We start from the raw sequence: 26,721 nt of genomic DNA, 5'->3' as shown, positions 1-26,721 counted from the left end.
AATAAATATCATAATTCCTTTGAACACTCTCACTGATATTGTAATACTTTTACCATGAATAAAAAATTGAAGGCAATTTTATATTTAATATTTTATTTTATTAAAAAAATTAATAGGTAAATATGGTAATATATGATATTAATTATTAATTTATATTTATTTCCATGAAAAAGGCACTAACATGTCCATTTAATTTTCCTTCAAATTTTTCTAAAATTAAAAAAAATGCAAGAATGGAAAGTAGAGCACAATATGGAGAGGGCTCATTTTTATTGTTGGAAAACATTAATTCAGAGAGTTTCATCAATTAATTACAGCTAATCATCCCGCAGGCCAGCAAAATTCGATGCAGGCAATTCAAGGCGGACAAGCGAAGTGCTATGTGTATATTTTAGCATAGATAAATATTCTCAAACTAACGTGCGCTATGTGCGCTCGCGAATCGTGACAGATGGAAAAAGAATAAAAGGAAGAATCAATAAAATTAAGTAATTAATTTGTTTCGCGGGATAAATAAGCAGCTAATAAATGGAACGAGGAATTTGTATCGTTTTGTGCAAGCCAGAAACTTCCTTTATATATGAAGTCGGCAATTCACTCAGAAAGGCTCTTAAAAACTCCTCCTGGGTTTCTTCTCCGTCCTAATCTGCACCAGGCTTTTCATCAGGCTCAACCTGTTAAATCCTTGGAAAACAAGTTATCGTGTGTAAGATCATCTGTTACTTGTCAATCGAAAATTCAATGAATAAAACGGAAATTTTCCATTTGAATCTGCACTTAGTCGATTTATTGGCGCTTCTCAATGAAGTATTGATGAACCTCGTGACCGGATTTGTGAAATGGTTTGGAAGACGATGATAGTACTGCATCAACAGCTTTTCCACTGTATATTGTTTAATCTTCTCGGAAGAATAGCTGTTTCATAGAGGTTTAACCAGCTTCATTTGTTCGCTTAACTAAGGGATTGTTGTTTGTATGTCTGTGAATATTGAGCTACTTGGTTGTTTTGCTTTTTGGTTATCGTGCCATGGCTTGATACCGCTACTAGGTTTAAGGTTGCTTCCTCGAAACCTTTATTATCAGTATGCCAGCAGATCTTCCGTCGAACGAGATTCTTCTCATTTCATTTATTTCCTTTAATTAGTATTTTCAAGAGTGTTGGATAGGTCGGCTCAACTCTTTTCATTTTGTTTATTTCTCAATGAAACAAACTTGCTAATGTTACATTCATTGCCTTTCTTACTTTATCCTTCACAACGCTTGATGATTAGTATCTTTCGATTTTTTTAAAAAAATAAGTCATTTCAAAATAATATTTTCTGCATAATTAGTACTGTCACAGTTATGGGTATTGTACCACGATATACATTGTAAGAGTATTGCTGTTGGTCACAGTTTTGTATCACTTTGGACAATTTATGTCTTGGAACTTCAAAACTGCACAATGAATCCTTTCCGAAAATTTGTGGGGTTCATTACTAGTCAGTATTCATTCAATACCATTATATTCAACTTATCTGTATCTTTCCCCGTGCCTGTTAGCATTATTAAACATATCTATCATGGTTTAAGAGCGCTTGATTTTCCTTTTATTGAAGGTTGTAGGATTTATCCAGGCATTTGTCATGCAAATTAATAGGGTTATCTGCTTATCCGTTTTGGCCAAACTCAAAGGTTAGACTTTTATTTCAAACTTGAAGACTCCAACAAATTTGGGAGAAGGCTTTAATAATCAAAGGCTGCTTTGATACTTGGATATATCTTCTTGGTATTCAAGAGGGTAGTTACTTTTAGTATGCATCTAAGACACTCAAAATGTAAATGATGCATGATTCCAATTTCTAACTTTATAGGGCCATTAAGAATATTCTGATTGCTTTGAATATTCATTGATCAACTGTATAAGTGTTTTTATTTTTACATTATTAGAGTTTTATATTTGAATTGATATGTGTGTACTTACTTGAAGGAAACAAAGAATCTCTTTTTTTTTTTTTAAATAGCAGTAAGATCGCATATGGCAATATTTACTGGGAAATGCACAACAAAATTCAAAAAAAAAAAAAAATGACATGTGCTGTTCAACGTGGTAAAAATTTTTACAAGAAGAATTCTTTAAAGAAGCTGACATTTTATCGAGCCCTTTGTGTGACTTGTTCTTTATTGAGCTTTACTACATTTAAAAATTCCTGGCTGCTATTATTGTTTACATTCAAATGTTAATTGACTATAACTTTTTTTTTTTCAGGGTTAATACGAGGCTCTCCTTGCAAAGTATTATCGCAACTACTTGGCTTTATCGATCCTCTTCTCTCCGAGTTGTGATTTATCTTTTGAGCGTCTCCAGTTTGTAACTTGGAACAATTTCACTTTGAAAAATACCGTGTGTACATTTGTATATTATTGCAACATTTGCAGTGTTAGTACAAGTTCAATGCGGTTCTTTGACATGGATGGCCTTGTGATGTTTTCATTGAAACCAAGGGAGCCTTTCTCAAAATTATGCTTTTCTTTAGTACATTTGAATGCATAACAGTTTAATGGTGGCTATTTGATCATCTGAAAATTTGGGCAAAATCTGTTGTTCTTTCATTCATGGAGAGCTTGCAACAACTAGAAGCCTTGTGTGAAAGACTTTACAATTCTCAGGATTCTGCTGAAAGGGCCCATGCAGAGAGCACCCTAAAGTGCTTTTCTGTGAATACAGATTACATTTCCCAATGCCAATACATTCTGGAAAATGCTCTGACTCCTTATGCATTAATGCTGGCCAGTTCAAGTCTTCTGAAGCAAGTGACTGAGCACAGTCTATCTTTGCAGCTTCGGCTAGATATACGTAAATATGCTATGACATTGTTCTATAGGTTTTGATCTGAATTGCTATTCCATTTTTTTATGAATTAACATTTTTGCCCCTGCGTGTGAAGGAAATTACCTGATATCCTATCTGGCCACTAGAGGACCTGATTTGCAGCCTTTCGTGATTGCATCTCTAATTCAACTCTTCTGCCGGGTCACAAAATTTGGGTGGTTTGATGATGACAGATTCAGAGAAGTAGTTAAAGAGACTATGAACTTTTTGAGTCAGGTGATATGTGTTCTATGGATTGATGTTAAGACCCCCATATACTGAAAGGAGGCATCTTGAAAATTAATTGCCAATTCGATTGAGCTTTTGTTGATATGAAGTATCAAGAATGCTGGCTTGTTTTATATTATTGACTCAAAACCTTTCAGTTGCGAAGTTAGATTGTGAACTTGTTGTGGTTTTACCGTATGTTACCTGATACATGAATTTTCTTTGTATCCTCTCCTAAGAAAAGAAATGGAAATGCTTTCTATTGAATCTTTTGACTTTTGATTTTGGTCCAGAGGTCTAGAAGTCAATGAGTTCCTTGTCTAGATAAGTTTTATATTTGTAGATTAGGCATGTCTTTTATTTTGAACATCAAAGGAGTGATTGTTAATTATATGACAGAATCATTTCGTTCTCCTTGATCAGGGAAATTTTGGTATTTAAAACTAAACCCTGGGTCTATTCCTCTAATGTTTTATTTGTTTCCAATAAACTAGATAGAACTTTGAATTGATGTTTTCTGATTTTTGCTAATTCAGAAAAAAACTATTTTCATTTATTACTAGGGTAGAAAGGAAGATGGTCCTTGATGTTGGGAGGATGCAACTTCAACTTTATTAGATCCTTATATTAACTAACCGTCATCGGTGTGCATATCTTTTACTTTTTTGATTTCATGATCCTACATGGTTAAAGCTACTGCAGATCACATACTTATTTTTGGGCTTCTTTGAGCAACCTTATGGATTCTTTTGTCTTTTCATCAGGCCTCACCCAGTCACTATTCAATTGGTTTGAAGATCTTAAAACAACTTGTTTCAGAGATGAATCAGGTCAGATTTTGCTTGAATTATTACCACTGCTTTTTGTTTGGGATTGGTTACATTTGACACCTTACTAAACTGAATGGCACAAGTGACTTGAACATGATTCCTTACGAAGATACTAAATATGGTTGTTGAGCAAGCACTTAATCCATGGACTGTGGATTGGTTTATTTCTCAAAATAATTAGGTTGGATTTTCTTGATGTTTTTAAGTAGTAATTGTTAGCAATATAATGGGAATATCCATATCACATTTGATTGCAAAAGTAGAACCTTGCAAAGATGTAACCTATGGCCTATGAACTTTTTGTCAACAAGCTCAAAAATATTCTGGATAAAATACATGTCTAGCAACATCATTATCAGTACCAGTCAGGGAAAAGAATGTTTGTCATGTTTTCCCTTTCTGCTCCTTATTTTTCTTATTATTTAGACATCCATGTTTGCTTTCTAGCATCTTCATGTGAACTGAATTTGTCAACTTGTTTATCATTAGCCATCCTTACTGAAAATTCTGATAACTACAATCTGTTTAGTTAGTTTTTGAAACATAATACATCTTCATATGAATCAGATGTATCATAAACCAAAAAGCATTAGTATCTTCTGATATTTATGTTTCACTGTTGATTGATCAGCTTAATCCAGGACTGCCAACTACACACCACCGAAAAGTTGCTTGTCATTTCAGGGATCATTGTCTCTTTCAAATTTTTCAGATTTCTCTCACGTCACTTTGTCAGCTTAAAAGTGACGGTAATTCGTCCTTATGTTACACTCTTTTTCCTCAATATAAGAGTTCAGTATGCTGACTTTTATGTGTTTTTTTTTCTACTTGTCTTTAAATGCAGTAGCTTCCAAGTTGCAGGATTTAGCACTATCACTTTCTCTGAAGTGTTTGTCTTTTGATTTTGTTGGGACATCATTGGATGAAAGTTCAGAAGAGTTTGGAACTGTTCAGGTACCTTTAAAACAATAAAAAATGTTATCGAGGTTGAACATTTCAATTTGAGAAGCTTATATGTTAAAAGGTAATGTGCTTTTTGACGTGGATAGTGTCATTCCTCCTACTGCATTATTTTACAGATTCCTTCTTCTTGGAGACCAGCTCTAGAAGATCACTCCACCTTGCAAATCTTTTTTGACTACTATACGATCACGAAGCCCCCTCTCTCCAAGGAGGTTAGCACATGTTGGCACCAAGTGTTGTTCATAATTTAGGGTTTGGTTGTGCATTTTGTTCTTGCCATTTGTAATTTCTTTCTGAATTTTTCTTTCCTATTGTCAGATAATGACATGATAGTTTATTAGGATCATGCACAAGTATTTAGCTAGTTTCTTTTGCTACTGCTGTATGTTTCAGCAACTTAAATTTTCGTTGTTTTCCTCCTAATATTTACTTATTCTTTAATTTCAAAAGATTATTGTAGATAATTTCTTCCAGTGCTGTCCACCAAAATTGAGATGGAATTTTCTCTGAACTTGTGTTTATTTTTTTGTAATAAACTTTATATTTTGATCTCTCCCTCTTTTCATTTATAGGCTCTGGAGTGTTTGGTTTGTCTTGCTTCTGTAAGGCGACCTCTGTTCACAAATGATACTGAACGATCAAAGTTTCTTGCTCATCTAATGACTGGAACAAAAGAAATTCTTCAAACAGGACAGGGTGGGTATATTGTGTACAAGATATCAATCTGATTGATTGTTTCATGTGTTATTATTATTTCTGCATATGAAAGTCTATTGATTCTGCTATAAGGAAAAAAAAATGATGAGAACTTAAAAAGTTGTATTCTTGTGCTGTTTTTGATGTACAGTTGATTCTGCAATAATATAGTTGCTTCACATGTAACCATTTACATAATTAGTTAAGGGTATGGTATTCACACCTTCACATGGAGATTCATTTGTTAGATGCTGTATATGATGCAACATTTCAACACCAGGGACAGGTGATCCATATTAAAGATTACATTGTTTGTCTTGGATAAACTCCTATTGTTCTAGAGGCAAGTTACTTTCTACTTTAGGATCATCATGTGTTAGGTCAGTCCATATTTAGTCTTTTATTGTGGATCTTGTGGTGTTTTATTTTGATTTTTTTATCTGATTGTTTGTTTATTCATTTACTTTTGCACTTTTATCACTCTAATTAGTTCTGCATGGTTCCACAAATATGAATCCGATTTCTGTAATTGGTGAGTTGATATAGAACTCTATTCACCGTGATGACTGAGCGTCTTCAGTTTGTTTCTCTTCATTCCTTGGTATCTTTGTTGCACTGGACTTGTGTCATCTCAAAGCTTAAAGGATACTTGTACTCTTAGTTTATGAAGCCCAGTTTTGCTGTCATGTGAGAATAGGGGGTCTTCCTCATTTTTGTAATCCTAAGATGTGAGGCTAAGGACCATATTTTTGTTACTGCCAAACTTTTTGTAGGAATACGTAATTTTTACACTTCAGCCTGGATTTAGAAGTGTAGTGTTTAAGAGCTTTTTCCTGTTTAAGATGACATTGATCTGTTGTACTAGCTAGCAAATACACACACACACACACACACACTTATATAATTGTTACAAAGAAATATTCAAAATATATTTGTTCAATATGTCTCTTTTTTAAGCATTCTATTATGTTATCAGCGCATAAACCCTCTAATCAGAACATCATGTCAGGCTTATACTCAATGGTCTTGTATTCTGGCTTGCTGGCTAAATCTTATTCTTATTAATTTCTTGATTATATATAAGCACACACATACACACATGCATACTTATATAATTTTAACAAAGAAATATTCAAATTATTTTTGTTATATATGGCTCTTTTTATCATTTTATTGTGTTATCAGTGCACAAACTCTAATCAGAACATCATGCCAGGCTTATACTCAATGGTCTTGCATACTGGCTTGCTGGCCAATCTTCTTCAAATTAATTTATTGTTTTGCTGATCCTGGGATGCAGGTCTTTCTAACCATGATAATTACCACGAGTATTGCCGCCTTTTGGGGCGCTTCAAAGTGAACTATCAGGTAACGTTTCAGAAAACATGTTATATTGTGTTAAGTTCCTGTTTTTCTTGTTGTTGATACACTTTATACTACTAGATCGTTGTTAGATTGTATCAAAGTTTTCTAAAAACAAATTGTTTTCTCAAAAAAATCTGTTTGATGGAGTGTGCCTGTGATTTTTCTCTGGAAACCTGTTCTGAAGGAATCCTGTGTGAGTTTTGCTTTGAAAATCATGAGACCTATTGCAAGGAAAACCTTAAATTTAACGGTGTTTGCTATCTTATAATTCTTTTGAATGATGTCGTCTTATAAAAAGAATTGTCTAATAGTTTTTATTACATCAAATGTTAACCATCAGAAGAGAAGTTTAAGACTAAAAAAAACATGAGAAGTATAACCGTATGAGGGTGATCAAGATAAGATTTTGTTTAGCTGTTAAAATAAATAAATGAAGAATGGTATTAGTCATTGAAAAGTGTGGCCTATTTCCCTTTCCTTTCTTGTATTTTCCCAGGAGGCTCTTTTTTCTCTTCCCTCCTGATCACATCACATTAATTGCTCTGCCTCAAACCATAAGTTTCTTTTTCTCTTTATAGTTTTAGTCAAACACGATAACCCAGCTTCTTTGCTTTAGAAGTAGGCAAACAGGGCTGTAGTTTCTCACAGCATGTTTGCTCCACAGTCCAAGAATCTCTTTGTTGAGAATGGCTGGAAGATTATTGTAGTGAACATTTGAACATGTTTGCGGAATTATAATCTGCTTATCAAATTGTCTAGTGTGGTTCGTGAGTTCTTGGACAAGGTCCAAACTTAGTAGGTTTCTTCTACTTTATATGGCATTTGCAACTTCTTTGGGAAATTATAACTTTTGCTTGAGCCAAATTTAAGTCTCAGCTAGCTTTGTAGTGGACTGATGCTGACTTTTTTTGACTTGGCTTCTGTTATTTTTGCTGTGGGATAAGTACATTGTCCATATACATGTATCTATGACTATGTAACTGTTGTCCTTACGAAAATTATAGATTTCCTAGGTCAACACCAAACTAACCATTTTTTGAAAACTAAAAATGCAAATGACATCCAAGTTTCCATTATTTTGATTGGTCATTGGTGCACGGTAGTTGTAACATTTTATCATAAATTGAGTCATCCTTGATTTGTACTTATGATTCTTTGTGGATTTTATATTGGACGAGTAATGGGAATCTTGATTTCAACAAGCCATGACTATGCCACAGCTCCATTGCGAATTAAGTGGGTGGCCTTCAAAAATAATTTTGAATTGATTGCAACAAGTTATGGCTATGCCATGGCTCCATTGCGAATTAAATGGGTGGCTTTCAAAATTTTGCCAGGGCTATTTTTACCTATTTATTACTATTTTGGATTAAATCTATATATGAATGATATCAGTCATTTGTATCATCTATCATTGGTGGATGGTTTTGATAACTTTGGCCCTTTTAAAGATTGAAGTACTTCTTTTAATGATTGAAGTACTTTTTGAGAACTTATCTACTACTATCAGGCTAAAAACTTCTCATTTGGACAATAATTTAAGTACAAAAATATCATACTATCTTCATGAAAATGTACTGCTGTCTTGGTTGAGCATTTTCACTACGTTGGAATAATAATTTGTATATTGTACTCTCTGCATGACACTATACAACCTGTCAAGGTTGATCAACCTTGAGACAAACTCAGTCAAGCAGTTTCAGTTGCAACCTTTTGACATCTTCAGTCTGTCATACTGAAACTTGCAAAGATTTTTCTTTGAAGTTATTATTGTTTTTAAAAGATAAAGTTTGCTTGTTTGTCTCACTAGATGAAATTTGTGTTGTGAACTCATATGTGACAGCTCTCGGAGCTTGTGAATTTAGAAGGTTATAGTGACTGGATAAGCTTAGTTGCAGAGTTCACTTCAAAATCTTTGCAATCATGGCAGGTTAGCTGGGATGACTCAGAATCTAATTCGGGCATCTTTATGATCTTAATATTAATTTGACTTTTCCTTTTTTGAATGTTATTAATTTAAAACAACATTACTTTTGCTTAAATTTTGCTCTTGTGTGCTAGTGGGCCAGCGGTAGTGTATACTACCTTTTGGGCCTCTGGTCTAGGTTGGTGACCTCTGTACCATATTTGAAAGGCGATACTCCATGTCTTCTTGATGAATTTGTCCCTAGGATAACTGAAGGCTTTATTACATCAAGACTGGATTCTGTCAAGGTATGACTAGAATGTCTGTGTGACATTTCATTTTGTGCATTATTTTTTCTTGGTAAGAATATGTCCGCTTGTTTTTGGTAGGACTGCTAAATGTTTTGTTTACCCAAGATAACAGATTTCTGTCTGCTTCCTTGGCCCTGTCCTTTTTTTGTTGCAGGCTGGATTTCCAGATGATCTCTCTGAGAATCCTCTCGACAATGTAGATCTTCTTCAGGATCAACTTGAATGCTTTCCATATCTATGTAGATTTCAGGTTGAGGCCACATGTCATCACTGGACTTTTTATATTCATCACAGACCTACTTGTCTATTATGTCAATGCTAGCATCTGATTTCACGGTTCCCTTTATCTGAATTACAGTATGAAAAAAGTAGCTTGTTTATTATGAAGATGATGGAGCCTATTCTGCAAACATATACGGTACATGGCCTGCTAGTATTTTCTATATTTGAAGAAATGATGGTGTGGAGCAAGTCTTTCTCTGAAATTTTAATATGATATATGCAGGAGAGGGCAGCGATGCCATCAAGTGGAGATGGCAATGAGCTTTCTATTGTTGAAGAACAACTTGCATGGATAGTTCATATTATTGCTGCCATTCTTAAGATAAAACAGACAACTGGCTGTAGGTAGGCAATATCTTCCATTATATGATGCTCATGGCAAGGCAAGAGGGTGTGGCAATCATTGTTTGTTCTGTCTGTTTCTCAGCACTGAATCACAAGAAGTAATTGATGCTGAGCTCTCTGCACGTGTTTTTCAGTTGATAAACATCACTGATACTGGACTACATACTCGGGTATGTCACCAAGAGTCAACACATTTTAACTGTCAGTTGTGAAATCTCAATTCTCTACAGCTTGATTTGTTTGTAATAGTCATCATCTTTCTTTTCTATTACTCAACTTGCATCTTATTTTGTTTTGTTGTTTTGAACTACCTTCACTGCAAATTCTCGAATGTGTACTATATTTTACTGCTCTTTTCTTGACAGAGATATGGTAATATAAGCAAGCAAAGACTTGATCGTGCTGTCATAGCATTTTTTCAACATTTCCGGAAGTCCTATGTTGGTGATCAGGCAATGCATTCTTCTAAGGTAATATTGATGAAATCCTTTTCTGTTCCTGTATTCTGTTTTAAGTTTACTGAGTTCTCTTTTCTTTTCCTGCAGCAGCTATATGCCCGCTTCTCTGAGCTTCTTGGGCTCCATGATCACCTTGTGTTGCTTAATGTTATTGTTGGAAAAATTGCAACAAACCTTAAGTGCTATACTGAGGTGATTGCTGTAATTTTCTTATATTGCTTTTCTTCTAATTCAGAAAATGTCGATTTACCTTTATCTTGTATGCATTTTCAGAGTGAGGAGGTCATTGAACACACCTTAAGTTTGTTCTTGGAGCTGGCATCTGGGTTTGTTGTTTTTTCCTTTTTCATAGTGCTTACTGGTTAAATGATGGAAAAAATTTGCTCATATACAATATGTCCCATTAAGTTGAAGCCATGTGCTTCTGCTTTGATTGATTAATTGCAAAATATTGCAGGTATATGACGGGGAAGCTTCTTCTAAAGCTAGACATGATTAAATTCATTATTGCACACCATACTGTAAATTCAGTTCTCAGTTATCTTTTCTTTTTGCTTCTTCTATGTCATCATCCTCTGATTGATCTTTTATATTTGGATTTGACTCTTCTATGTGAAATAACTTGCTTGTGTGTCTATTTTCAGCGGGAGCATTTTCCATTTTTAGAAGAATATAGATGCTCTCGTAGTAGAACAACCTTTTACTACACCATTGGCTGGTTGATTTTTATGGAGGATAGTCCTGTGAAATTCAAATCTTCTATGGATTCTTTGTTGCAGGTATTTTCCTTCTAACCTGCTTGGTTCTTGACAACTATAACTTCTAATTTTTCATTATTCCAGGAATTAGGAGGGAGTTTGTCTTCTTATATGTGTTTACTCTAAACTTAACATATGGCATGATTAACATATGTGTTATTAATTTGCATCTCCTTCAGGTTTTCATCAATTTGGAGTCAATACCAGATACTGTATTTCGGACTGATGCAGTGAAGTATGCTCTGATAGGGTTAATGCGGGACCTCAGAGGAATTACAATGGCTACCAATAGGTTTGCCATTTTTTTATTTTTTATTTATTTTGAATTTGACTTTTTCTCTATCCCGGAAATATTTTACCAAAAGTGAGTTTGTAATTCTTTATTCAAATTTTCCTTAAATTTTACAGCCGAAGAACATATTTCCTCTTGTTTGACTGGCTCTATCCATCCCATATGACGCTTTTGTTAAAAGCAGTCTCACAGTGGGCAGATACACCAGAGGTATGTCTTCCACTTATCTGCTCATGTCATAATTATGATGAATATGAAAATCTTAAGTGAAGTAAGTTGAATGCAAAAGCTAGTTTCTTGTCAGGAGTGCTTTGCTTAATGGTTGTTGTTCAACACATTAATAATCCTTGTGGAACGAAAACGTTGAAATAATGGAAATTGTCATCATGACTGTTCTGGTTTCAACAAAAAGCAAAGATCAGCTTCATATTCAGTTGTTCTAGTTTCCTTCTTATTGCAGTCGCATGTATGTTTTATCCAGTTTATATATCTTTTTTTTATGGCATATGTAGATTTTGTGGTCTCCTCTGATTCAACATTTACAAGAAGAGGTGAAAGCTTTTCATTAATGTCTTCTGAGCATGTTCTCTTTTTCTTTTTTCTTTTTTGAGAATGTTCTTCACAGTACTCCAATTTATAAAAATCTAGTTTTTAATTGTGTAACTTTAATCTGTTATCTGAGTCACATTTATTCTGTTGGATCTCATTCCAGGCTTCATTTTATGTATTGTGTAGGTATTTTTGTGTCTAGGACTAAACGGAAACTTTCTTTTTTTACTTCATGTTTTACTTTTATTCTTGATCGCACCTCATCTACCTCAGTATGGTACAAAAACATTGATGAAAGAGTTGAATGGTGCAGGTTACTACTCCATTATTAAAATTCATGGCGGAGTTTGTGTTAAACAAAGCTCAGCGTTTGACTTTTGACTCATCTTCTCCTAATGGGATTCTTCTTTTTCGAGAAGTTAGCAAGTTGATTGTCGCTTATGGATCAAGGATTCTATCACTTCCCATTAGTTCAGATCTGTATGCATATAAATACAAAGGAATATGGATTTGCCTAACTATTCTTTCAAGGGGTAAATATTCAAACATTTTACCTTATGTACATATCATGTACCTTTTTTTTTTTAAACTTATAACGAAAGAGAAATTTTATTGAGTTCGAAACCAAAAAGAATACAAAGAAGCGAAGAGAGGGGGACCTCTTTTATTTTTTTGAAATGACCTCTTACAACAAGAGATTGAAGGTTGACCGCTTATTTGCCTAATGAATCAGCATTATAATTTGCAGTGTGAAGAATAAGCGGTTATCGTAAAACATAATTTCGATCTAAATCTTGAATTTCATGGAAGAGATGTCAATGCTGCCATGGAATCGTTCTTCTCATTATTATAGAAAAAAAGAAAAAAGTCGCCATGGGTAACCCAATCCATTTTTGAATTAATTTTTTATAACATTTGAGTTTCTTTTTATAGTTAGGGATCCACCAATGAACAGAATATTTTGATACCTTGGAGAAGAGCAGTACATGTCATGTTGTATATTGGTTGCATTCCCAAAAAGAGGTATCTCCTGACACACAGTAAGGGCGGAGTTGACCTCTCACACAAATGAAGAAGTAATTTTCACTTGAGTTACACCAAACCTGCTTAGTTGAAATTCTTCCTTCTCTTGTGTGAGTGCTAGACTCTGCTCCTCTTTATGTGTGTGAGTGAATTCCTTTTTTTGCTAGGTTGCCACCAAAATGGACAAGAGTGGTTGCCAAAGTTACCATTAATTGGTTGATAGAAAATTGGACGACACTGTTCCTTTTTTCTACTTCACCATTTGTCCAATTATACTAAGGTTGTCTACTGCATGAATCATCTTCCTAGACTCCTAGTGTGAGAGATTTCACAATGGTGATACAGTGGCTATAGGAAAGATTATGCAGTACTTGAAGTATCTGTTGTAGCTGCTTTTAACATGATCTTATTGACCACTTGCAGCTTTGGGTGGCAATTATGTCAACTTTGGGGTGTTTGAGTTATATGGTGATAGAGCACTTGTAGATGTTCTTGATATTGCTCTGAAGATGACTCTCTCAATTCCTCTTGCTGATATTTTGGCATTTTGCAAGGTATGTCATGCTTAAATTCTCTTAATAAACAACAAAGACAAACTCTTCAAAAAATAAATAAAAAACAAACATAAAGCAATAGAATCACAATGGAAAAATGTATTCATTGTAATTATCATGGGGTGGTTGACTGTCAAACAACTCTTAGGTTAATTTAAGAATCCTTTTGCTGAAAGAACTATTTTTCTAGTACATAATGAAGAAAGTTTCTAATTATGTTTTCCCATGTTCTCTGTTGTTTTCAGCTTTCTAAGGCATACTTTGCATTCTTGGAGGTTCTGTTCAATACCCTTATTACTTTTATTCTGAATCTGGACACAAGCACCTTCATGCACATTGTTGGATCTCTGGAATCTGGTTTAAAAGCTCTGGAAGTCTATATCTCATCACAGGTAAAGATAATGCTAACTTTCTGCTTTTGCCTGTAATTTATATTTTACCTTGTTTCATCAAGGGGGATGACCAGATGCAGAAAAAAGACTGAACCTCCTGTTCGGATGGCCCTTTATTTTACACGTTAATTTGTGGTGGCAGTGTGCATCTGCAGTCGACAGTTTGGCTGCTTTTTACTTCAACAATATTACATTGGGTGAAGCACCTAATTCTGCAGCTGCAATAAACCTTGCCCGACATATTGTAGATTGCCCAAGTTTGTTTCCAGAAGTAAGTCATGAGTCATGGGTCATGGTTCATACATATGGTTTCTTACTTTACATTTTTATACAGTAACATGATTCAATGTTCTTTTTTAGCAGTCAATCTGCCATTTGAAAACAACAGCAACAAAAGTGGTTGTAGTAATAACAATAAAATAAGAATAAATGTGTAGTTTTTTTAGAACAAAAGCAGAAGAAGATCAAAGTGGATTGTTTTCTATGGTTAGTCCTATTAATCACTTAAGTGCTTGCCATAAATCGTGGTGGCTGACATCAGTTCAGGCTACAGAATTCTGCATGAATCCCTTTCCTAAACGTTTCTGGGATACCATACTTCATCAAAATGTTCTTTTCTACTACGTATATATCACACTAGTTGCTTTGGGTAAGGGATACTTTTAACCTTCCCTTCACTTTTGGTGGGATACCATGGTCAAAATCTTCTTTTCTACTAGGTATATGTTACACTAGTTGCTATGGGTAAAGGATACTTTTAACCTTTCCTTCACTTTTCTCAAGATACCATACTTGGTCAAAATCTTCTTTTTTACTAGGTATATGTCACACTAGTTGCTATAGGTAAACAATACTTTTTAACATTTAAAATTATGAGATTAGAAGAGAAAATAGAAGAGAAAAGAGGAGAAAAGGAGACCTGGGAGAGAGCAGCCTTGCTGCCTTGGAGAATGTGCCATAAAGCATGTCTTTCCTCTTTTTAATCAGGGTTTAAGTAATACTTTACAAAAGGACAAAAATGCCCCTCAATATTCAAAATAATATATCTCCTAAAATATGTGTCTAAATTGAATGAAAATTGAATAATAGATAAAATAAGTCATTGTCTATCTAACAGCCATATTAAGAGAAAAATGTAATGCAGGAAATGACCAAAATACTCCTGAACTGGTATTTTAACAAACACCATAATGTGGTTGCTTATGATCATTACAGTTTTGTGCTGTTTATTTAATAGTATTAGGGTGTCTTTGGATGACTATCTAGGTCTTCGAGATCTTTTTTGAAGATCCTTAGGTGTCTTTGGGATCCAATTTTCTTTTCAAAGAAGAAATTTGTTTTTGACCATTGAGTGTTCTGTTTAAGGAGGCCAGATTCTTTCTCTGGATCACACATTGCATCTTCTCTTCTATGGTCTTCAGTATATATTCTGACTACTCGTATATTTCAAAGCTAAATCCCAGCTTGGGAAGTGGGAGCATCAAATATACGTTTGTGATGGTGCATCTTCCTTTTTGTGTTTGCAGATATTGAAGACCCTATTTGAGATTGTCCTATTTGAAGATTGTGGAAATCAGTGGAGCCTTAGCCGACCTATACTAAGTTTGATTCTTATTAATGAACAGGTGATGAACTTTTTTCTTGTCTTGCTAACACTCTTTTCAGTTTTGATCTGATAATCTGTATTGAGGTATAATGTGATCCTCTTTTTATAGTGTGACGTTTTCTGTTGCTTATTGAAGATTGGAGTATCGGTTTCAAGATTTAGTTCTCTTTGGTTGAGTTTGTTTAGTCATGTTAGGTGTCCTCGTAAATCATAAACTGGCTTGAATTGGTCTTTTGCTGGTTGTATATTTTATCTAATCATGGTAAATTGAATATTCTTTGTGTGATATTTTAATTCATTGTCCTTTTCAGTCTTTTGAGTTCTAAAACCTTCAGTTAATCATGTGAATGTCGAATCAAATTTGAGCAAAAATTCCTGTTAAATGATATTTCCTTTGTGCATTGGACTCCCTTCCTCCACTCTGCGATTATTACTATATGTCGATAACTGTACCTAGTGGCTGTAACTGCATCAGTATTTGGCCCAGCTTAGTGCAGCCAAGAGATGCCAAAACTGTTGAAATGAATATGTTTTCTTTTTTTAAATAACTAGTATGGGTATTTTGAATAACTGTAGGCCAAACTTAATACTAGGCTCAAGCACCTTTAAGACTGTCTTTCAATCCTCCTCATCGTAATGTTTTACTGATATCATTTTTTTTCCTACAGATATTCAGTGACTTGAAAGTTCAAATTTTGGCTTCACAGGTTAGTTTGAACTTCTCTTTCAAATCTTGCATTCTATTGTTTCTGGATTGATGAACCTACATAGACTCATGGCCGTTATGATACATGATTTATAGCTTAAGGAACTTAGATTAACATAGATTGTGGTTGTCCAATGTCATAACCTGAGATAATTTTCTATTCACAACTGGCTCTAGGGGGGGTGGGGTGGCAACTTGAGTTAGTTTGTGGTAGAGAATGCACACATTACTTAGAAAAGGGGCAAGGTCATGTATTGGTCAAGAAGGACCAGAAAAATGCCCACTGAACTTGAGGCTCCTCAACCCAAATTGAAATTTCTTTCCTTTTGACTACCAGCTCTCTGTGGAATGTTGTTGGCAGCCTCTATAATTTGTAAGATCCTTAGGATGCTTACCTGGTCCGAATAGCTGCTAATTTTAGCAATGATCTGTCTATGCATTTGATCGTGCTTCAAGATTTATCAGGCTGGTTAATTGGTGGCATGTTTATTTGGGTATAGGGTCAGTTTTGACCTTAACGCATGTGGCCCCCTTTTCAAAACATTACACGCACACAGATATGCCAAGCAAGTGGCATCGCAGGTCTTGTTTTTTTATTGTATTATTTACTTTACCCAGTAAAGCTTGATTAGTAAAGGTTCATGTGAACTGAGTCTTGGACTTCTATATCAATGTTCAAATTATGCTTTTAACTGAAAAGTAAGGCCAGATAAGGCCAGGTTGTTCAATTAGTAAAACTGGTTAATATGTCTAGAAATTTTAAGTTATCAAATGCAAAGTGTAAGCGTCCTGTCAAATAATCTCAAAATTTTAAATGGTTTGCAGCCAGTGGATCAACAACAACGCCTTTCTCTTTGTTTTGATAAGCTGATGGCGGATGAAAACCGAAGTCTGGACTCAAAGAACAGGGATAAATTCACCCAGAATCTTACTATATTCAGACAAGATTTCCGTGTCAAGTAGTTCTTGATGTGTTGCTCAACAAAACCATTTAAAAGGGTGAAAAGCACTATCTGGCCATTGCCTGAGTGATTGGTTCTTCCTTTCTCTCCATGAGCACTAGTAAGCAACCAACAGGTTTGGAAAAGTATGCGTTCTTTTTGAAACAGGTATACCTTGTGGTGGTTTGGTCTTACATTAGGGTGCATTATCAGCCAGGCGCTGTATGGCCTGCAAATTGTTGTGAATGGCTAGAGGTTGTTGTGGAGAAAAGGGAAACTCACTGGGCAGGTTCTGTTAGGTTGCAGGAGGTATTTTGGGAAGTTAAGATTGGGTTAATTCTTTTATACTGGAAAGAGAATCGTGTAAATCTTGGGAGTAGTGGACTTTGTACATTAATATGACCTGTGCTTTGTTGTTGTTAATATTCGCTCTATGTTATGGTTGTACATGGGACTGGTCGTCCCATCCAGATTGCAGCCTCGTACTCGGGAAGTACGGACCTGTGATGCTTCCCATTTTAGAATTATGGCCACCATCACTCACCTGTTACCAATTGACAATTACAGGGCTGTGACTCCTGGATTTTATTCATTGTAAAGTCTATAATCCTCATGTGATATATTTTTTCCCATTTTTTTTAGGCCAAGATGGAGGACTGGAGTGGAAATAAACAGACGGGTTTGTCATTTTACTAACAATTCTCTCATGGCGCGTAGTTTAAGAATCCAAACTGCAACCCATTTTTTTATTGTGGGCATTGCGTTTTGGGCCTCATGAGTTGTAAAACATTAGTTTCATTTATAAAATTGAAACAATGAATGATCTGGTACATTTAAATGCAGTGATTAAAAGTCTTATTCTTAAAAATGGTGAGATTCTAAATACAGAAAATAAAAATTATTAGGTGAAATAGTTATTAATATCTAAGAAACACAATGAGACCTGTTACGAACCTCCTCTTTTCGGATTCTTCTTTCCTTTCTTAAAGAAAAAGGGGGCGGTCACCTGTAGGGTTTGACAGACGGGGACAAGTAATAAACCAGTAACAAAAAATTGTTTTCAATGGTGAGTGGCGAGTGCAATTGTGCGGGTACAATGTGGAAGAGTGAATGACTTCGGCCCTGCCAAGGCGAATTGGATCTTCCCTTTCCTCTTAGAAGATTGAACAGCCACTGGGGGGCGGGGGCCTGAGACTGGAAATTGAAGTCGTCGCTCTCTGCTAGTGAATTAGAGCTAGCGGCGAAATCTACCATGGCGTGTCAGTTCGTTTTGCCCATTTCGTTTCAAACCTCTCCTACTATCTTAGCATTTGTAAATGATCACTTCAAGGCTCGTGGAGATCTATCAGGACTTCCGTCGGTAGTTAAGAAATTGAGGGGGGAAATCTCAGATCTGGATAAAAATATCGGCGATCTTCACAACAAGCTGTCCGTGGTCGTCAGGGCGTGGATTTCTCGCTCAGATGACATCAAATCTGTCTCTCATGAGATTAATGACAATTTGAGAAATTTTGATTTTTCTCTTTCTGGAGGTTTGTCGGATTATTCTTCCAGACTGAATTTTTGTTGTCTTTGTCTCTAAATTATAGAATTAAAACTTTATTTCTTTTTCATGGTATTGATTTCCCCTTTTTACCCTTATTTATTGACTTTAGGCAAAACTAGCGAAGTTGACTCTAGTAAGACTCAGGGGATTTTACGCAGTGAACTCCCAATTCTAGCTAAGGAAGTGGGTCGGATTGAAACTCTGAGATTTTATGCTGGTAAGGTTTCGATGCGTCCTTTCTGTATCTTTTCGAACAGTTAGGACAGTTCATTTGGTTAACCGTTACTAGCTGCCGTTTCATTTCTCTTTATATTTTGGATAGATTTCTGGACTGTGGGGTACTATGAAAACTGTACAACTGTGATTTTTTTTTACTGAAGGGTTGTCTACCCACCACTCCTAAAATGCAGCGGTTTCTGAGGTTGGTGGGAATGAGCTGTGATCAAATCGTTAGAAGGTTAGCAATTGAGAATATTGTCTTTGAACTCAAGATATAATCTCTTGAACTCACAGGAAAGGCTGTGTGACAGAGATTATTTTCATCTTAAGCCAGTTCAGATCGCACCTGTATTTGAGTTGTATCCAAGCAGCTGATGACATCTTGATCTGCGCAAACGAATAACGGTCACTTCATGGTTACACTGATAATGTGGAACTGAATGTTGCCTTAGCTTAGGCATCAAGTGCAGATTGGATGTCACAAGAGAAGGTGGTTATGTGCCACTAAAATTAACATACCATCATTATGGATAAGGAAGGTCTGGATGTAATCTAGTCATGAATAAATCAAGCGTATATGAGAAGAATAAAAGAAAAAGAGAAAAAGGATAAGATAAATTTTATTATCCAAGAACAGCATAAGATTTAATTACATAAAGTTTGGTTCTCTCTAATGAAATATTGAGCTCTTTTTGCTGTCATGAAGATTTGCTTTACTTCTTTCATGGCTCAAGTCACATGATAACTTGTCAATGAGAATTTATACTTGGTGTGATGATTGTAGTATCTTATGACTCTATCTTCCAGTTATTACTTTGCAGTGACCACTCTACAACTGGAGGCTCTAGTTGGTGATCTTGAAGATGTGGCTTTTTCTTTTCTGAAGCAAAGATCGAGGAATGACCTGTTGATGTATCTGTCAAATGCATCAAATCCAACTGTGAGGCTAGTGATAACATCTCACTCTCAATGGAATCGATAAAACATGACTTTCATAGAAATTAGTCGCATGCCGTTTGTTGCTGGAAATTTGAGCCTGACAAGTGGTTATGGGTAGTTGTCAGATGATGTGTCTATAGGAAGGGGTCACGAAAAATCACTTTAGTAGCATAAAGGAAAGAAGATCAGAAAACTGACGTCCACTAATTTCTGATAGTGTGTTCTTTATTGGACTGCAGGATATGAAATGGAAGCAAGAAAAACTGATGCTTGCTGTGAAGGCCATGAACAACATAGAGGAAATCTTGGTCAATGTCATGGACAGGCAGCCCCGCTGGTCTTGTCTTTTGAATGCTGTTGACTCTAGAGTGGATAATATGTTTGTTCTTGTCAGATCACAAGCTCTTGCAGATCATCGAGGTCTCCTAGCCTCTCTTGGTTGGCCTCCACCTCTCATGACATCAAATCTAGATAATGGAAGAAGATCAGAAATTTCAAATCCTCTATTCCTAATGCAAGAAGACAAAAAAGAGACATTTTCTCTAAGTTTTATTTCACTCTGTGCTTTACAACATCTGCAGGGTCGCCGAGAAGTACGACGGAGCAGTCACTTAGGTCATAGAGTATGTCTTAATAATTCCCTCTGGGTTTTTGAAGAATTGGTCTCCCCTATTGCATCAAGGGTTGAACCTCATTTTTTTAAATGGTTGGTTCGACCAAAATTTATCTTTGCTCTTGTTTATAAAATTACACGGGATTTAATAGAAGGAATTGAAGAGGTTTTACAGCCTCTGATTGATAGAGAGAGGCTTGTAGGTTATAGTGCTAGAGAAGCTTGGGTGCTTGGTATGGTTAGGATGCTTTCAGAATTCCTAAAGAAGCAGATGTTTTCTGTTCTTGCTGAAGATTATCACAACAAGAACGGTAGTGCTCAGTTGAAATCATCATGGCTTCATCTGGTTGACCTTTGTATATCCTTTGATAAGCAAATGGAAACACTGGTAAGTTCAGGAAATCCAGCCTTTCAGTTTCAACACTCCAAAGGTATCTCGCTGTTATCCATATTCTGTGACCAGCCTGATTGGCTTGAAATTTGGACTGAGTTAGAGCTAAAAGATGCAGAGGAGAAGCTTAAACCTGAGCTTTATAATGAGAAAGCATGGGTACTTGATGTCAGAAGTTGTGCACGGGATATCCAGGATACCCAGAATGAGTCATTTCTTCTCTCAACAAGGGAAGAATTCAAAACTCCACTTGTTGCAGGAACAGCTACCCAAATTGCCTGGACATTGATTGAAAGGTGCCAAAATTTGCCAAATGTCTTGCATCAAGTTCAATTCATAAGGTCATCAACAGCCAACTTTCTGCAGTACTTCTTTGATCTGCTGCTTTGGAGGCATCAACTGATGGAACGTCGGACTGCTTATTTAGATGGTGACATTTTAATCAAAATTGCTAGTTTGATTAATGCTGCGAGATACTGCGAATCAGTTTTGCATGAATGGAGTGACAATGTTAGTTTCTTGGAAATGAAGGTTGTAGAGAACAATTCCATTGGTGATACTAGAAGCAGCATTAATCTGCAGACCAGCTTTTTTGCAATTGAAATAAATTGCTTGATAAAACTTGAAACTGATTGGCTTGAGGAGATAATGACTGGTCTTCTACGGGAATTCAACATTCTCAGCTGGAATTATGTTCAAAATAGGAACCAGTGGGAAAGAGATGACAGTTTCAACAGTGTTGTAGTACCTGAGGAACTGACGGTATCCGTTGAAATGGTTGTAGCTCTAGACACATTGAAAGACCATTTTCAGATTTTAAAGATGGCATTGAACTCAAAGGACTTTCTGGATTTATGGAGGAGTATTGCTGGTGGGCTGGACCACTTTATATTTAGCAGTATCATCTTAAGTGGTGTCAAATTCTCCAAGTGGGGTGCTTATCAGTTCAAAGCAGATATAAGGGCATTGTTCCTTGTTTTCCAGCCCTTTTGTACTCGGCCAGAGGCATTTTTTCCGGTCGTTAGCAATACAGTGAAGCTTTTAAGCTTGAAACAGGAAGATGCTAGTCATTTGCTGGGAATTTTATCCAAGGTCCAAAGCAAGAGTGAATGCTTGCAACAGCATGGTATGCATCATGTGCACTCTGACCAGGCAGAAAAGATCTTGAAGAGCAGACTTTGGTGACTGTGCAAATTGAAAGGGCAGACCAGTTGTTGAAGATCTTTGGAAATTTTGATCTGATTAGGATGTCTATGGCTGTTAATCATAGGCAGAGTTCTTGGTATTTGAAGTCAAATCTCATGTAGCATAGAAGGTTATGTGGAAACACATGCAGCCTTTCCCGGTGCAGTTGTAATATTTAGTTTTCCGGTAATCTTCAGCAAAAAATTATGTGTTTTGCAGCATTCTTCCTATCCAATGATTTTGGGTTTGAAATCCTGGTTGGAGTTAATTGCTGAATTTAAGTGCAAGAATGTGTAGGGAGATTTTGGTGGTCAGCCATAGACATCTCTCCCTTGGGCCTCTGTATCTTATGCAGAAATAAATAAATAAATAAATTATAAAAAAGTTATTAAAAAAGTTGTAATCAGGTCTATATGGTGCTTATTGAAATCAATCATATAATTTAAAACATATAATAGAACAAATATTTTCTTGGAAATTATAATTTGAAGGTCTATAAAATTGGGATTGCTGGCTCCTCATGATTGAAGTAGCTCACAGATGAGGAAAGTACCGCCATTTGGGCCAATGGTTCTGGAGCATCCCGCGGTGAAAGATGGTCTTTCGATTGTACGTTATCAAAGAAATCAGTCAACCGAAATTTGTTCTTGGTAGAGGAAGACCGCGGTTTGGTGCCTCCATCTCCATCGGAATCGAGAAGGGTAAAACTGAAAACTAAAAGGAGTCCAGGTAGGGGAATCGTATAAAGCGTAAACCTCTTCTGTTGAGTTTGGAATCTCGTGAGGAATCTCCTCTTTATCTGATCTCGAAGTAGACGAGTTTCTCTGCAGGAAATGGAGTTCCTCATTTCCTCTGGGGATTTCGTTTGATTTCACTTTTTGCTTTCTGAATGCGGTGCTTCCGTTTTTTTTTTTTTTTTTTTTTTAATATTATGACTGCGTTTAGTCGTTGCTGAAATACCCTTTTCTTAAATGCGTCCTGAAAACCTTCTTGGACTTTGGGTTTTGTGACTTCCTATCCTGCATGACATACTGTTTATTCTCAAATTTGAGTTGCTGTGTCTTTGAACAATCTGAGCTGAATCTTTTCTGTGCTCAGGCGGCGCCGTTATTCTGTTTTCAGGAGCTCGAGTTCGTTTTTTTGGCTTTAGTACTGTGATCCCCTGGTTATCAATTCATATCCTTGTTTCTTGCCGCTGTCTTTTGGTCATTGGAGACAATTTTTTAGCTTCTATTTGTTTTCATCTGGCGCTTCTCTTTAGGCTTTTTTCTTATACTTTGCTATATGAGACTCTTCTTTCCAGTGGCTGATATATGCTTTTGACTTTATTCTTTTGTCGTAGATCCATGGGGTGAGCCTGTTGTTATCAGTAAACGGTTATCGGTCTTCAGATGTGAGTGATTGGCTGCCGTCCATTACAGGAGAATAGTTTTATAGATTCGTTGGCTTTAAGTTGTAGTTTGCTTCATTGTGCTTAAAGAATCATATATCCATGGACGGTGCTTCGAACATGGATACACCCGTTCTGGATGTGAAGCCTTTACGTTGCTTGGCTCCAATGTTCCCTAGTTCTTTCGGGTACAACCCTTTTCCTGCTCCTAATTCATCTCCCTATGCTTGCACCCCACCCTTCGGCGCGCCACCTTTTACTCCGATGTTCACCCCCGTTTTTCCTCCTTTTGCCCCATCCGATTCTCAGAGAGGTGTCTAAACAGACTTCTCAAGTTTCAAATGGGCCTCCCACTGCAGCTGGATCAGTTCCTGAATCCAAGAGCCCAGCTACTGCTGCTACTGATGTTGGTGAGAGCCCATCTCGAGGGAAGAAGGGAAGTTCCGTCCAACCGAAACCTGCAGTGGGTAAGAGACGTGGTGGCAAAAGTAATACAAAACAGATTCCAGATCCCAGTATCTCGACTTCGACTCCTAGCAAGGAAGATAGTTGCCAAAGGAGCCGTAAACGAAAGGCATATAGAAAAGTTTCTGGTGATGGAACCGGATTGTTTGATGTTGAAGATGGTGACAGGGAGTCTGTTGAGAGAATATTAATGACTTTTGATGGGCTTAGGAGAAGGCTTTTGCAAATAGATGACATAAAAAAATCAACCCCTGGAGGGAGTAAGCGTCCAGACTTAAAAGCAGGAACAATCATGATGACTAATGGGTATCGAACAAATGGTAAGAAAAGGATAGGAGCTGTTCCAGGCGTTGAGATTGGAGACCTTTTTTATTTTAGGTTTGAGATGTGTCTGGTTGGTCTCCATGCCCCAAGTATGGCTGGAATAGACTATATGCCTGTGAAATTTGACAAGGAAGAGGAGCAGGTGGCTGTGAGTATTGTTTCTTCTGGAGTTTATGAGGATGATTGCATGGGTAACACAGATGTCTTAATTTACTCTGGGCAGGGTGGGCTTTTGAAAACTGGGAAGCAAGTGAATGATCAAAAGCTTGAAAGAGGTAACCTAGCCTTAGAAAATAGTTCATCTCGTGCTAATGACATTCGAGTTATTCGAGGAATGAAAGATGTGACAAGTCCAGGATGTAAAATATACATGTATGATGGCCTCTATAAAATAAAAGATTCGTGGATAGAGAAGGGCAAATCTGGGTTCAGTGTTTTTAAATATAAACTGATAAGAATGCAAGGCCAACCTGAGGGGACTGCAGTCTGGAAGACTCCTCGTAAATGGAAGGATAACCCAATGTGTAGAGGTTTTGTTATCCTACCAGATTTGTCCTCTGGTGTTGAAAACTTACCGGTTTGCCTTGTTAATGAGGTGGATAAGGATAGGGGACCTGCCCACTTCTCATATGTCAATACAGTTAAAAATGCAAAAGCTATTACCTCTGTGAAAGATTCTTTGGGCTGCAAATGCTACAATTCATGCTCCCCAAGTGATGTCAGCTGCCAATGTGGAAAGCAAAATGGAGGGCTACCCCCTTATAGCTCAACTGGAATACTTGCTAGTCAAAAGCCTTTGGTGTATGAGTGTGGATCTACATGTATGTGTTCTCTTAATTGTCGAAACAGAGTCACCCAGAAAGGTATTAAAATCCAATTTGAGGTTTTCAAGACTAGGGACAAGGGATGGGGTCTATGTTCATGGGACCCAATCCGAGCAGGTTCATTTATTTGTGAATATACAGGCGAAGTAGTTGATTGTATGAAACTGGAAGATGAGAATGAAGACAATGACTATATATTTGAGGCTTCTACATGTAACAGGAACTTTGTTGAGTGGAACTGCAAACATGAATTACTGGGAGAACTGAAATCGGCTGAGCCAGATGAAATTTCCAGACCATTTTCCATCATCATTAATGCAAAAGACATTGGAAATGTGTCACGTTTTATGAATCATAGGTGTTCCCCTAATGTTTTCTATCAACCAGTTCTTTATGACCATGAAGATGAAAAATATCCCCATATCATGTTTTTTGCAATTAAACATATTCCACCTATGACAGATTTGACATATGATTATGGTCTAAGTAGGTCTCAGTCTGGGGGAAACAACCGAAGGAAGAAGTGTATATGTGGATCTTCGAATTGCCGAGGGTTTTTTGGTTAATACTTCTGAAGGACATGTGAGAAACTGACCAGGTAACCAGATAAGGTTAGAGAAACGTCAACCAAGGGTGGATGATTTCAGTGCTTGCATGTACTTTCTGATATTCTTGATCAATTGGCTTTTCTTCTTTATTGTCTAGTTTGCTGTGCTAAATTTTAAATTAGATGTTTTACAGTTTCATGCTCTAAAAATTGTTCTGGCTAAACATGTCGTATTGCTATCTTGCACCATTGAATGAGCTATTTATGCTTATTAAGGATGAGCTAGTGATGAGAGTCTTTCTTGCTATTTTAAGACCTAGCTTCCAACTTTCAATACTATGTCCAATAAGTACCTTATTTGGACTTGCATGTGTGTCAGATGTTTTGGCCTATCAGTTCACCTTAGATGATATGTCTAAATTGTAGATGGTGTCAACATGGCGAATCTATTTTCAGACAAGGAACAATTAATGGCCAATCCAGAATATCTCTATTAGTAGTAATATCGTGGCCATGACTGCATGGTTATTAGATTTGAGTGACATGGCATGTACTGGAGGCATTTTAGATGAATGTTGGGTACTCATTGTGTTCTATATGTCTATTAGTGGCCATGATTGCATGGTTATTAGAGTTGAGTGACATGACATGTACTGGAGGTGTTGCAGATGACTCTTGGGTACTCATCGTCGTCTTACTTTAATATGTGAAAGGAAAAAGCAAACCGATGTCCATAACAGCTTCATCATTCTCTCCAACAACTGGTCTTTCTCAAAAAAAAGGACTATGAAAGTGTTTGTACTGTCAAACACATGTTTGCTCAAAAGAAGCTGTTTTCTACTGTTAAAACAATTAAGTTAATCCATTCTAAAGTGTAAGTGTTGGATATTTATTTGATGCTAATAAATATTGCTTTCTGAGTACTGTTGTAGATCAAAGCAGAGGTAGACGCTTGTTTTTCTCTCAGAAGAAATGTCACAATGTCTCATTTTCTTAGAATACCTGGGCAATTAGTACACAATTGTCATTATCCCCTGTTGAGCACAATTTTTGAGAAGACGACAGAGTGGCACTAGTGGATTAGAAAACAAGAGAGTTGTTTGAGTTGGTTGGACCTGTGATCTTGTTGATTTCTTTTGATGAACGGCTAAGGAATCGAGGAAGGTTGAAAATGATATGGATGGATGGGGTGACAAAGACTTGAAAGGGCCAACTGAGCTAT

The 26,721-nt window shown here is 36.3% G+C and overlaps 3 protein-coding genes across 4 annotated transcripts; all 3 read left to right on the top strand.

Moving 5' to 3' along the window:
• The first annotated feature begins 569 nt into the window (after positions 1–569).
• On the top strand, positions 570–17,736 carry LOC137958722 (uncharacterized). The gene is made up of 29 exons (XM_068805816.1): positions 570–706; positions 2,249–2,836; positions 2,928–3,088; positions 3,844–3,909; positions 4,541–4,658; positions 4,754–4,863; positions 4,989–5,084; positions 5,445–5,568; positions 6,869–6,936; positions 8,777–8,863; positions 8,995–9,147; positions 9,305–9,400; positions 9,509–9,568; positions 9,656–9,777; positions 9,860–9,947; positions 10,143–10,247; positions 10,323–10,427; positions 10,509–10,561; positions 10,693–10,756; positions 10,880–11,014; positions 11,173–11,285; positions 11,402–11,495; positions 12,148–12,367; positions 13,281–13,411; positions 13,657–13,803; positions 13,946–14,074; positions 15,330–15,428; positions 16,078–16,116; positions 16,941–17,736. The coding sequence occupies exons 2-29, from the start codon at positions 2,596–2,598 to the stop codon at positions 17,076–17,078; spliced, it is 3,162 nt and encodes a 1,053-aa protein (XP_068661917.1). The 5' UTR covers positions 570–706; positions 2,249–2,595; the 3' UTR covers positions 17,079–17,736.
• A 300-nt stretch (positions 17,737–18,036) lies between these two features.
• Positions 18,037–22,296, top strand: LOC137960486 (RINT1-like protein MAG2L). 2 transcript variants are annotated; one of them, XM_068808120.1, is made up of 4 exons: positions 18,037–18,588; positions 18,712–18,819; positions 19,643–19,761; positions 20,000–22,296. In XM_068808120.1, the coding sequence occupies exons 1-4, from the start codon at positions 18,309–18,311 to the stop codon at positions 21,947–21,949; spliced, it is 2,457 nt and encodes an 818-aa protein (XP_068664221.1). In that variant the 5' UTR covers positions 18,037–18,308; the 3' UTR covers positions 21,950–22,296. The 2 variants fall into 2 exon arrangements, with proteins under 2 accessions (XP_068664221.1, XP_068664222.1); XM_068808121.1 differs by lacking the exon at positions 18,037–18,588 and having other exon boundaries at positions 18,746–18,819; positions 19,629–19,761.
• A 204-nt stretch (positions 22,297–22,500) lies between these two features.
• LOC137959959 (histone-lysine N-methyltransferase, H3 lysine-9 specific SUVH1-like) lies at positions 22,501–25,772 on the top strand. The gene is made up of 2 exons (XM_068807396.1): positions 22,501–22,678; positions 23,292–25,772. Exon 2 carries the CDS (start codon positions 23,563–23,565, stop codon positions 25,516–25,518), a length of 1,956 nt encoding a protein of 651 aa, XP_068663497.1. The 5' UTR covers positions 22,501–22,678; positions 23,292–23,562; the 3' UTR covers positions 25,519–25,772.
• The last annotated feature ends 949 nt before the right edge of the window (positions 25,773–26,721 follow it).

Source organism: Aristolochia californica, unplaced genomic scaffold, assembly GCF_029961685.1.
Source record: "Aristolochia californica isolate CCGP_79_NKW_82.1479 unplaced genomic scaffold, dmAriCali1.0.hap1 SCAF_3, whole genome shotgun sequence".
NCBI lineage: Eukaryota > Viridiplantae > Streptophyta > Magnoliopsida > Piperales > Aristolochiaceae > Aristolochia > Aristolochia californica.
Note: the sequence above shows the minus strand (reverse complement) of the source record. Positions and strands in the feature narration are given on the sequence as shown.

Bases quoted from the DNA above. Each gene is read 5' to 3' on its own strand.
- LOC137959959 (XM_068807396.1), top strand. From the start codon at position 23,563: ATGCTTGCACCCCACCCTTCGGCGCGCCACCTTTTACTCCGATGTTCA.
- LOC137960486 (XM_068808120.1), top strand. From the start codon at position 18,309: ATGGCGTGTCAGTTCGTTTTGCCCATTTCGTTTCAAACCTCTCCTACT. The intron at 18,589-18,711 runs GTTTGTCGGATT...TATTGACTTTAG, and splicing joins TGATTTTTCTCTTTCTGGAG to GCAAAACTAGCGAAGTTGAC. The intron at 19,762-19,999 runs GTGAGGCTAGTG...ATTGGACTGCAG, and splicing joins CAAATGCATCAAATCCAACT to GATATGAAATGGAAGCAAGA.
- LOC137958722 (XM_068805816.1), top strand. From the start codon at position 2,596: ATGGAGAGCTTGCAACAACTAGAAGCCTTGTGTGAAAGACTTTACAAT. The intron at 9,148-9,304 runs GTATGACTAGAA...TTTTTGTTGCAG, and splicing joins CAAGACTGGATTCTGTCAAG to GCTGGATTTCCAGATGATCT. The intron at 14,075-15,329 runs GTAAGTCATGAG...TTGTGTTTGCAG, and splicing joins GCCCAAGTTTGTTTCCAGAA to ATATTGAAGACCCTATTTGA.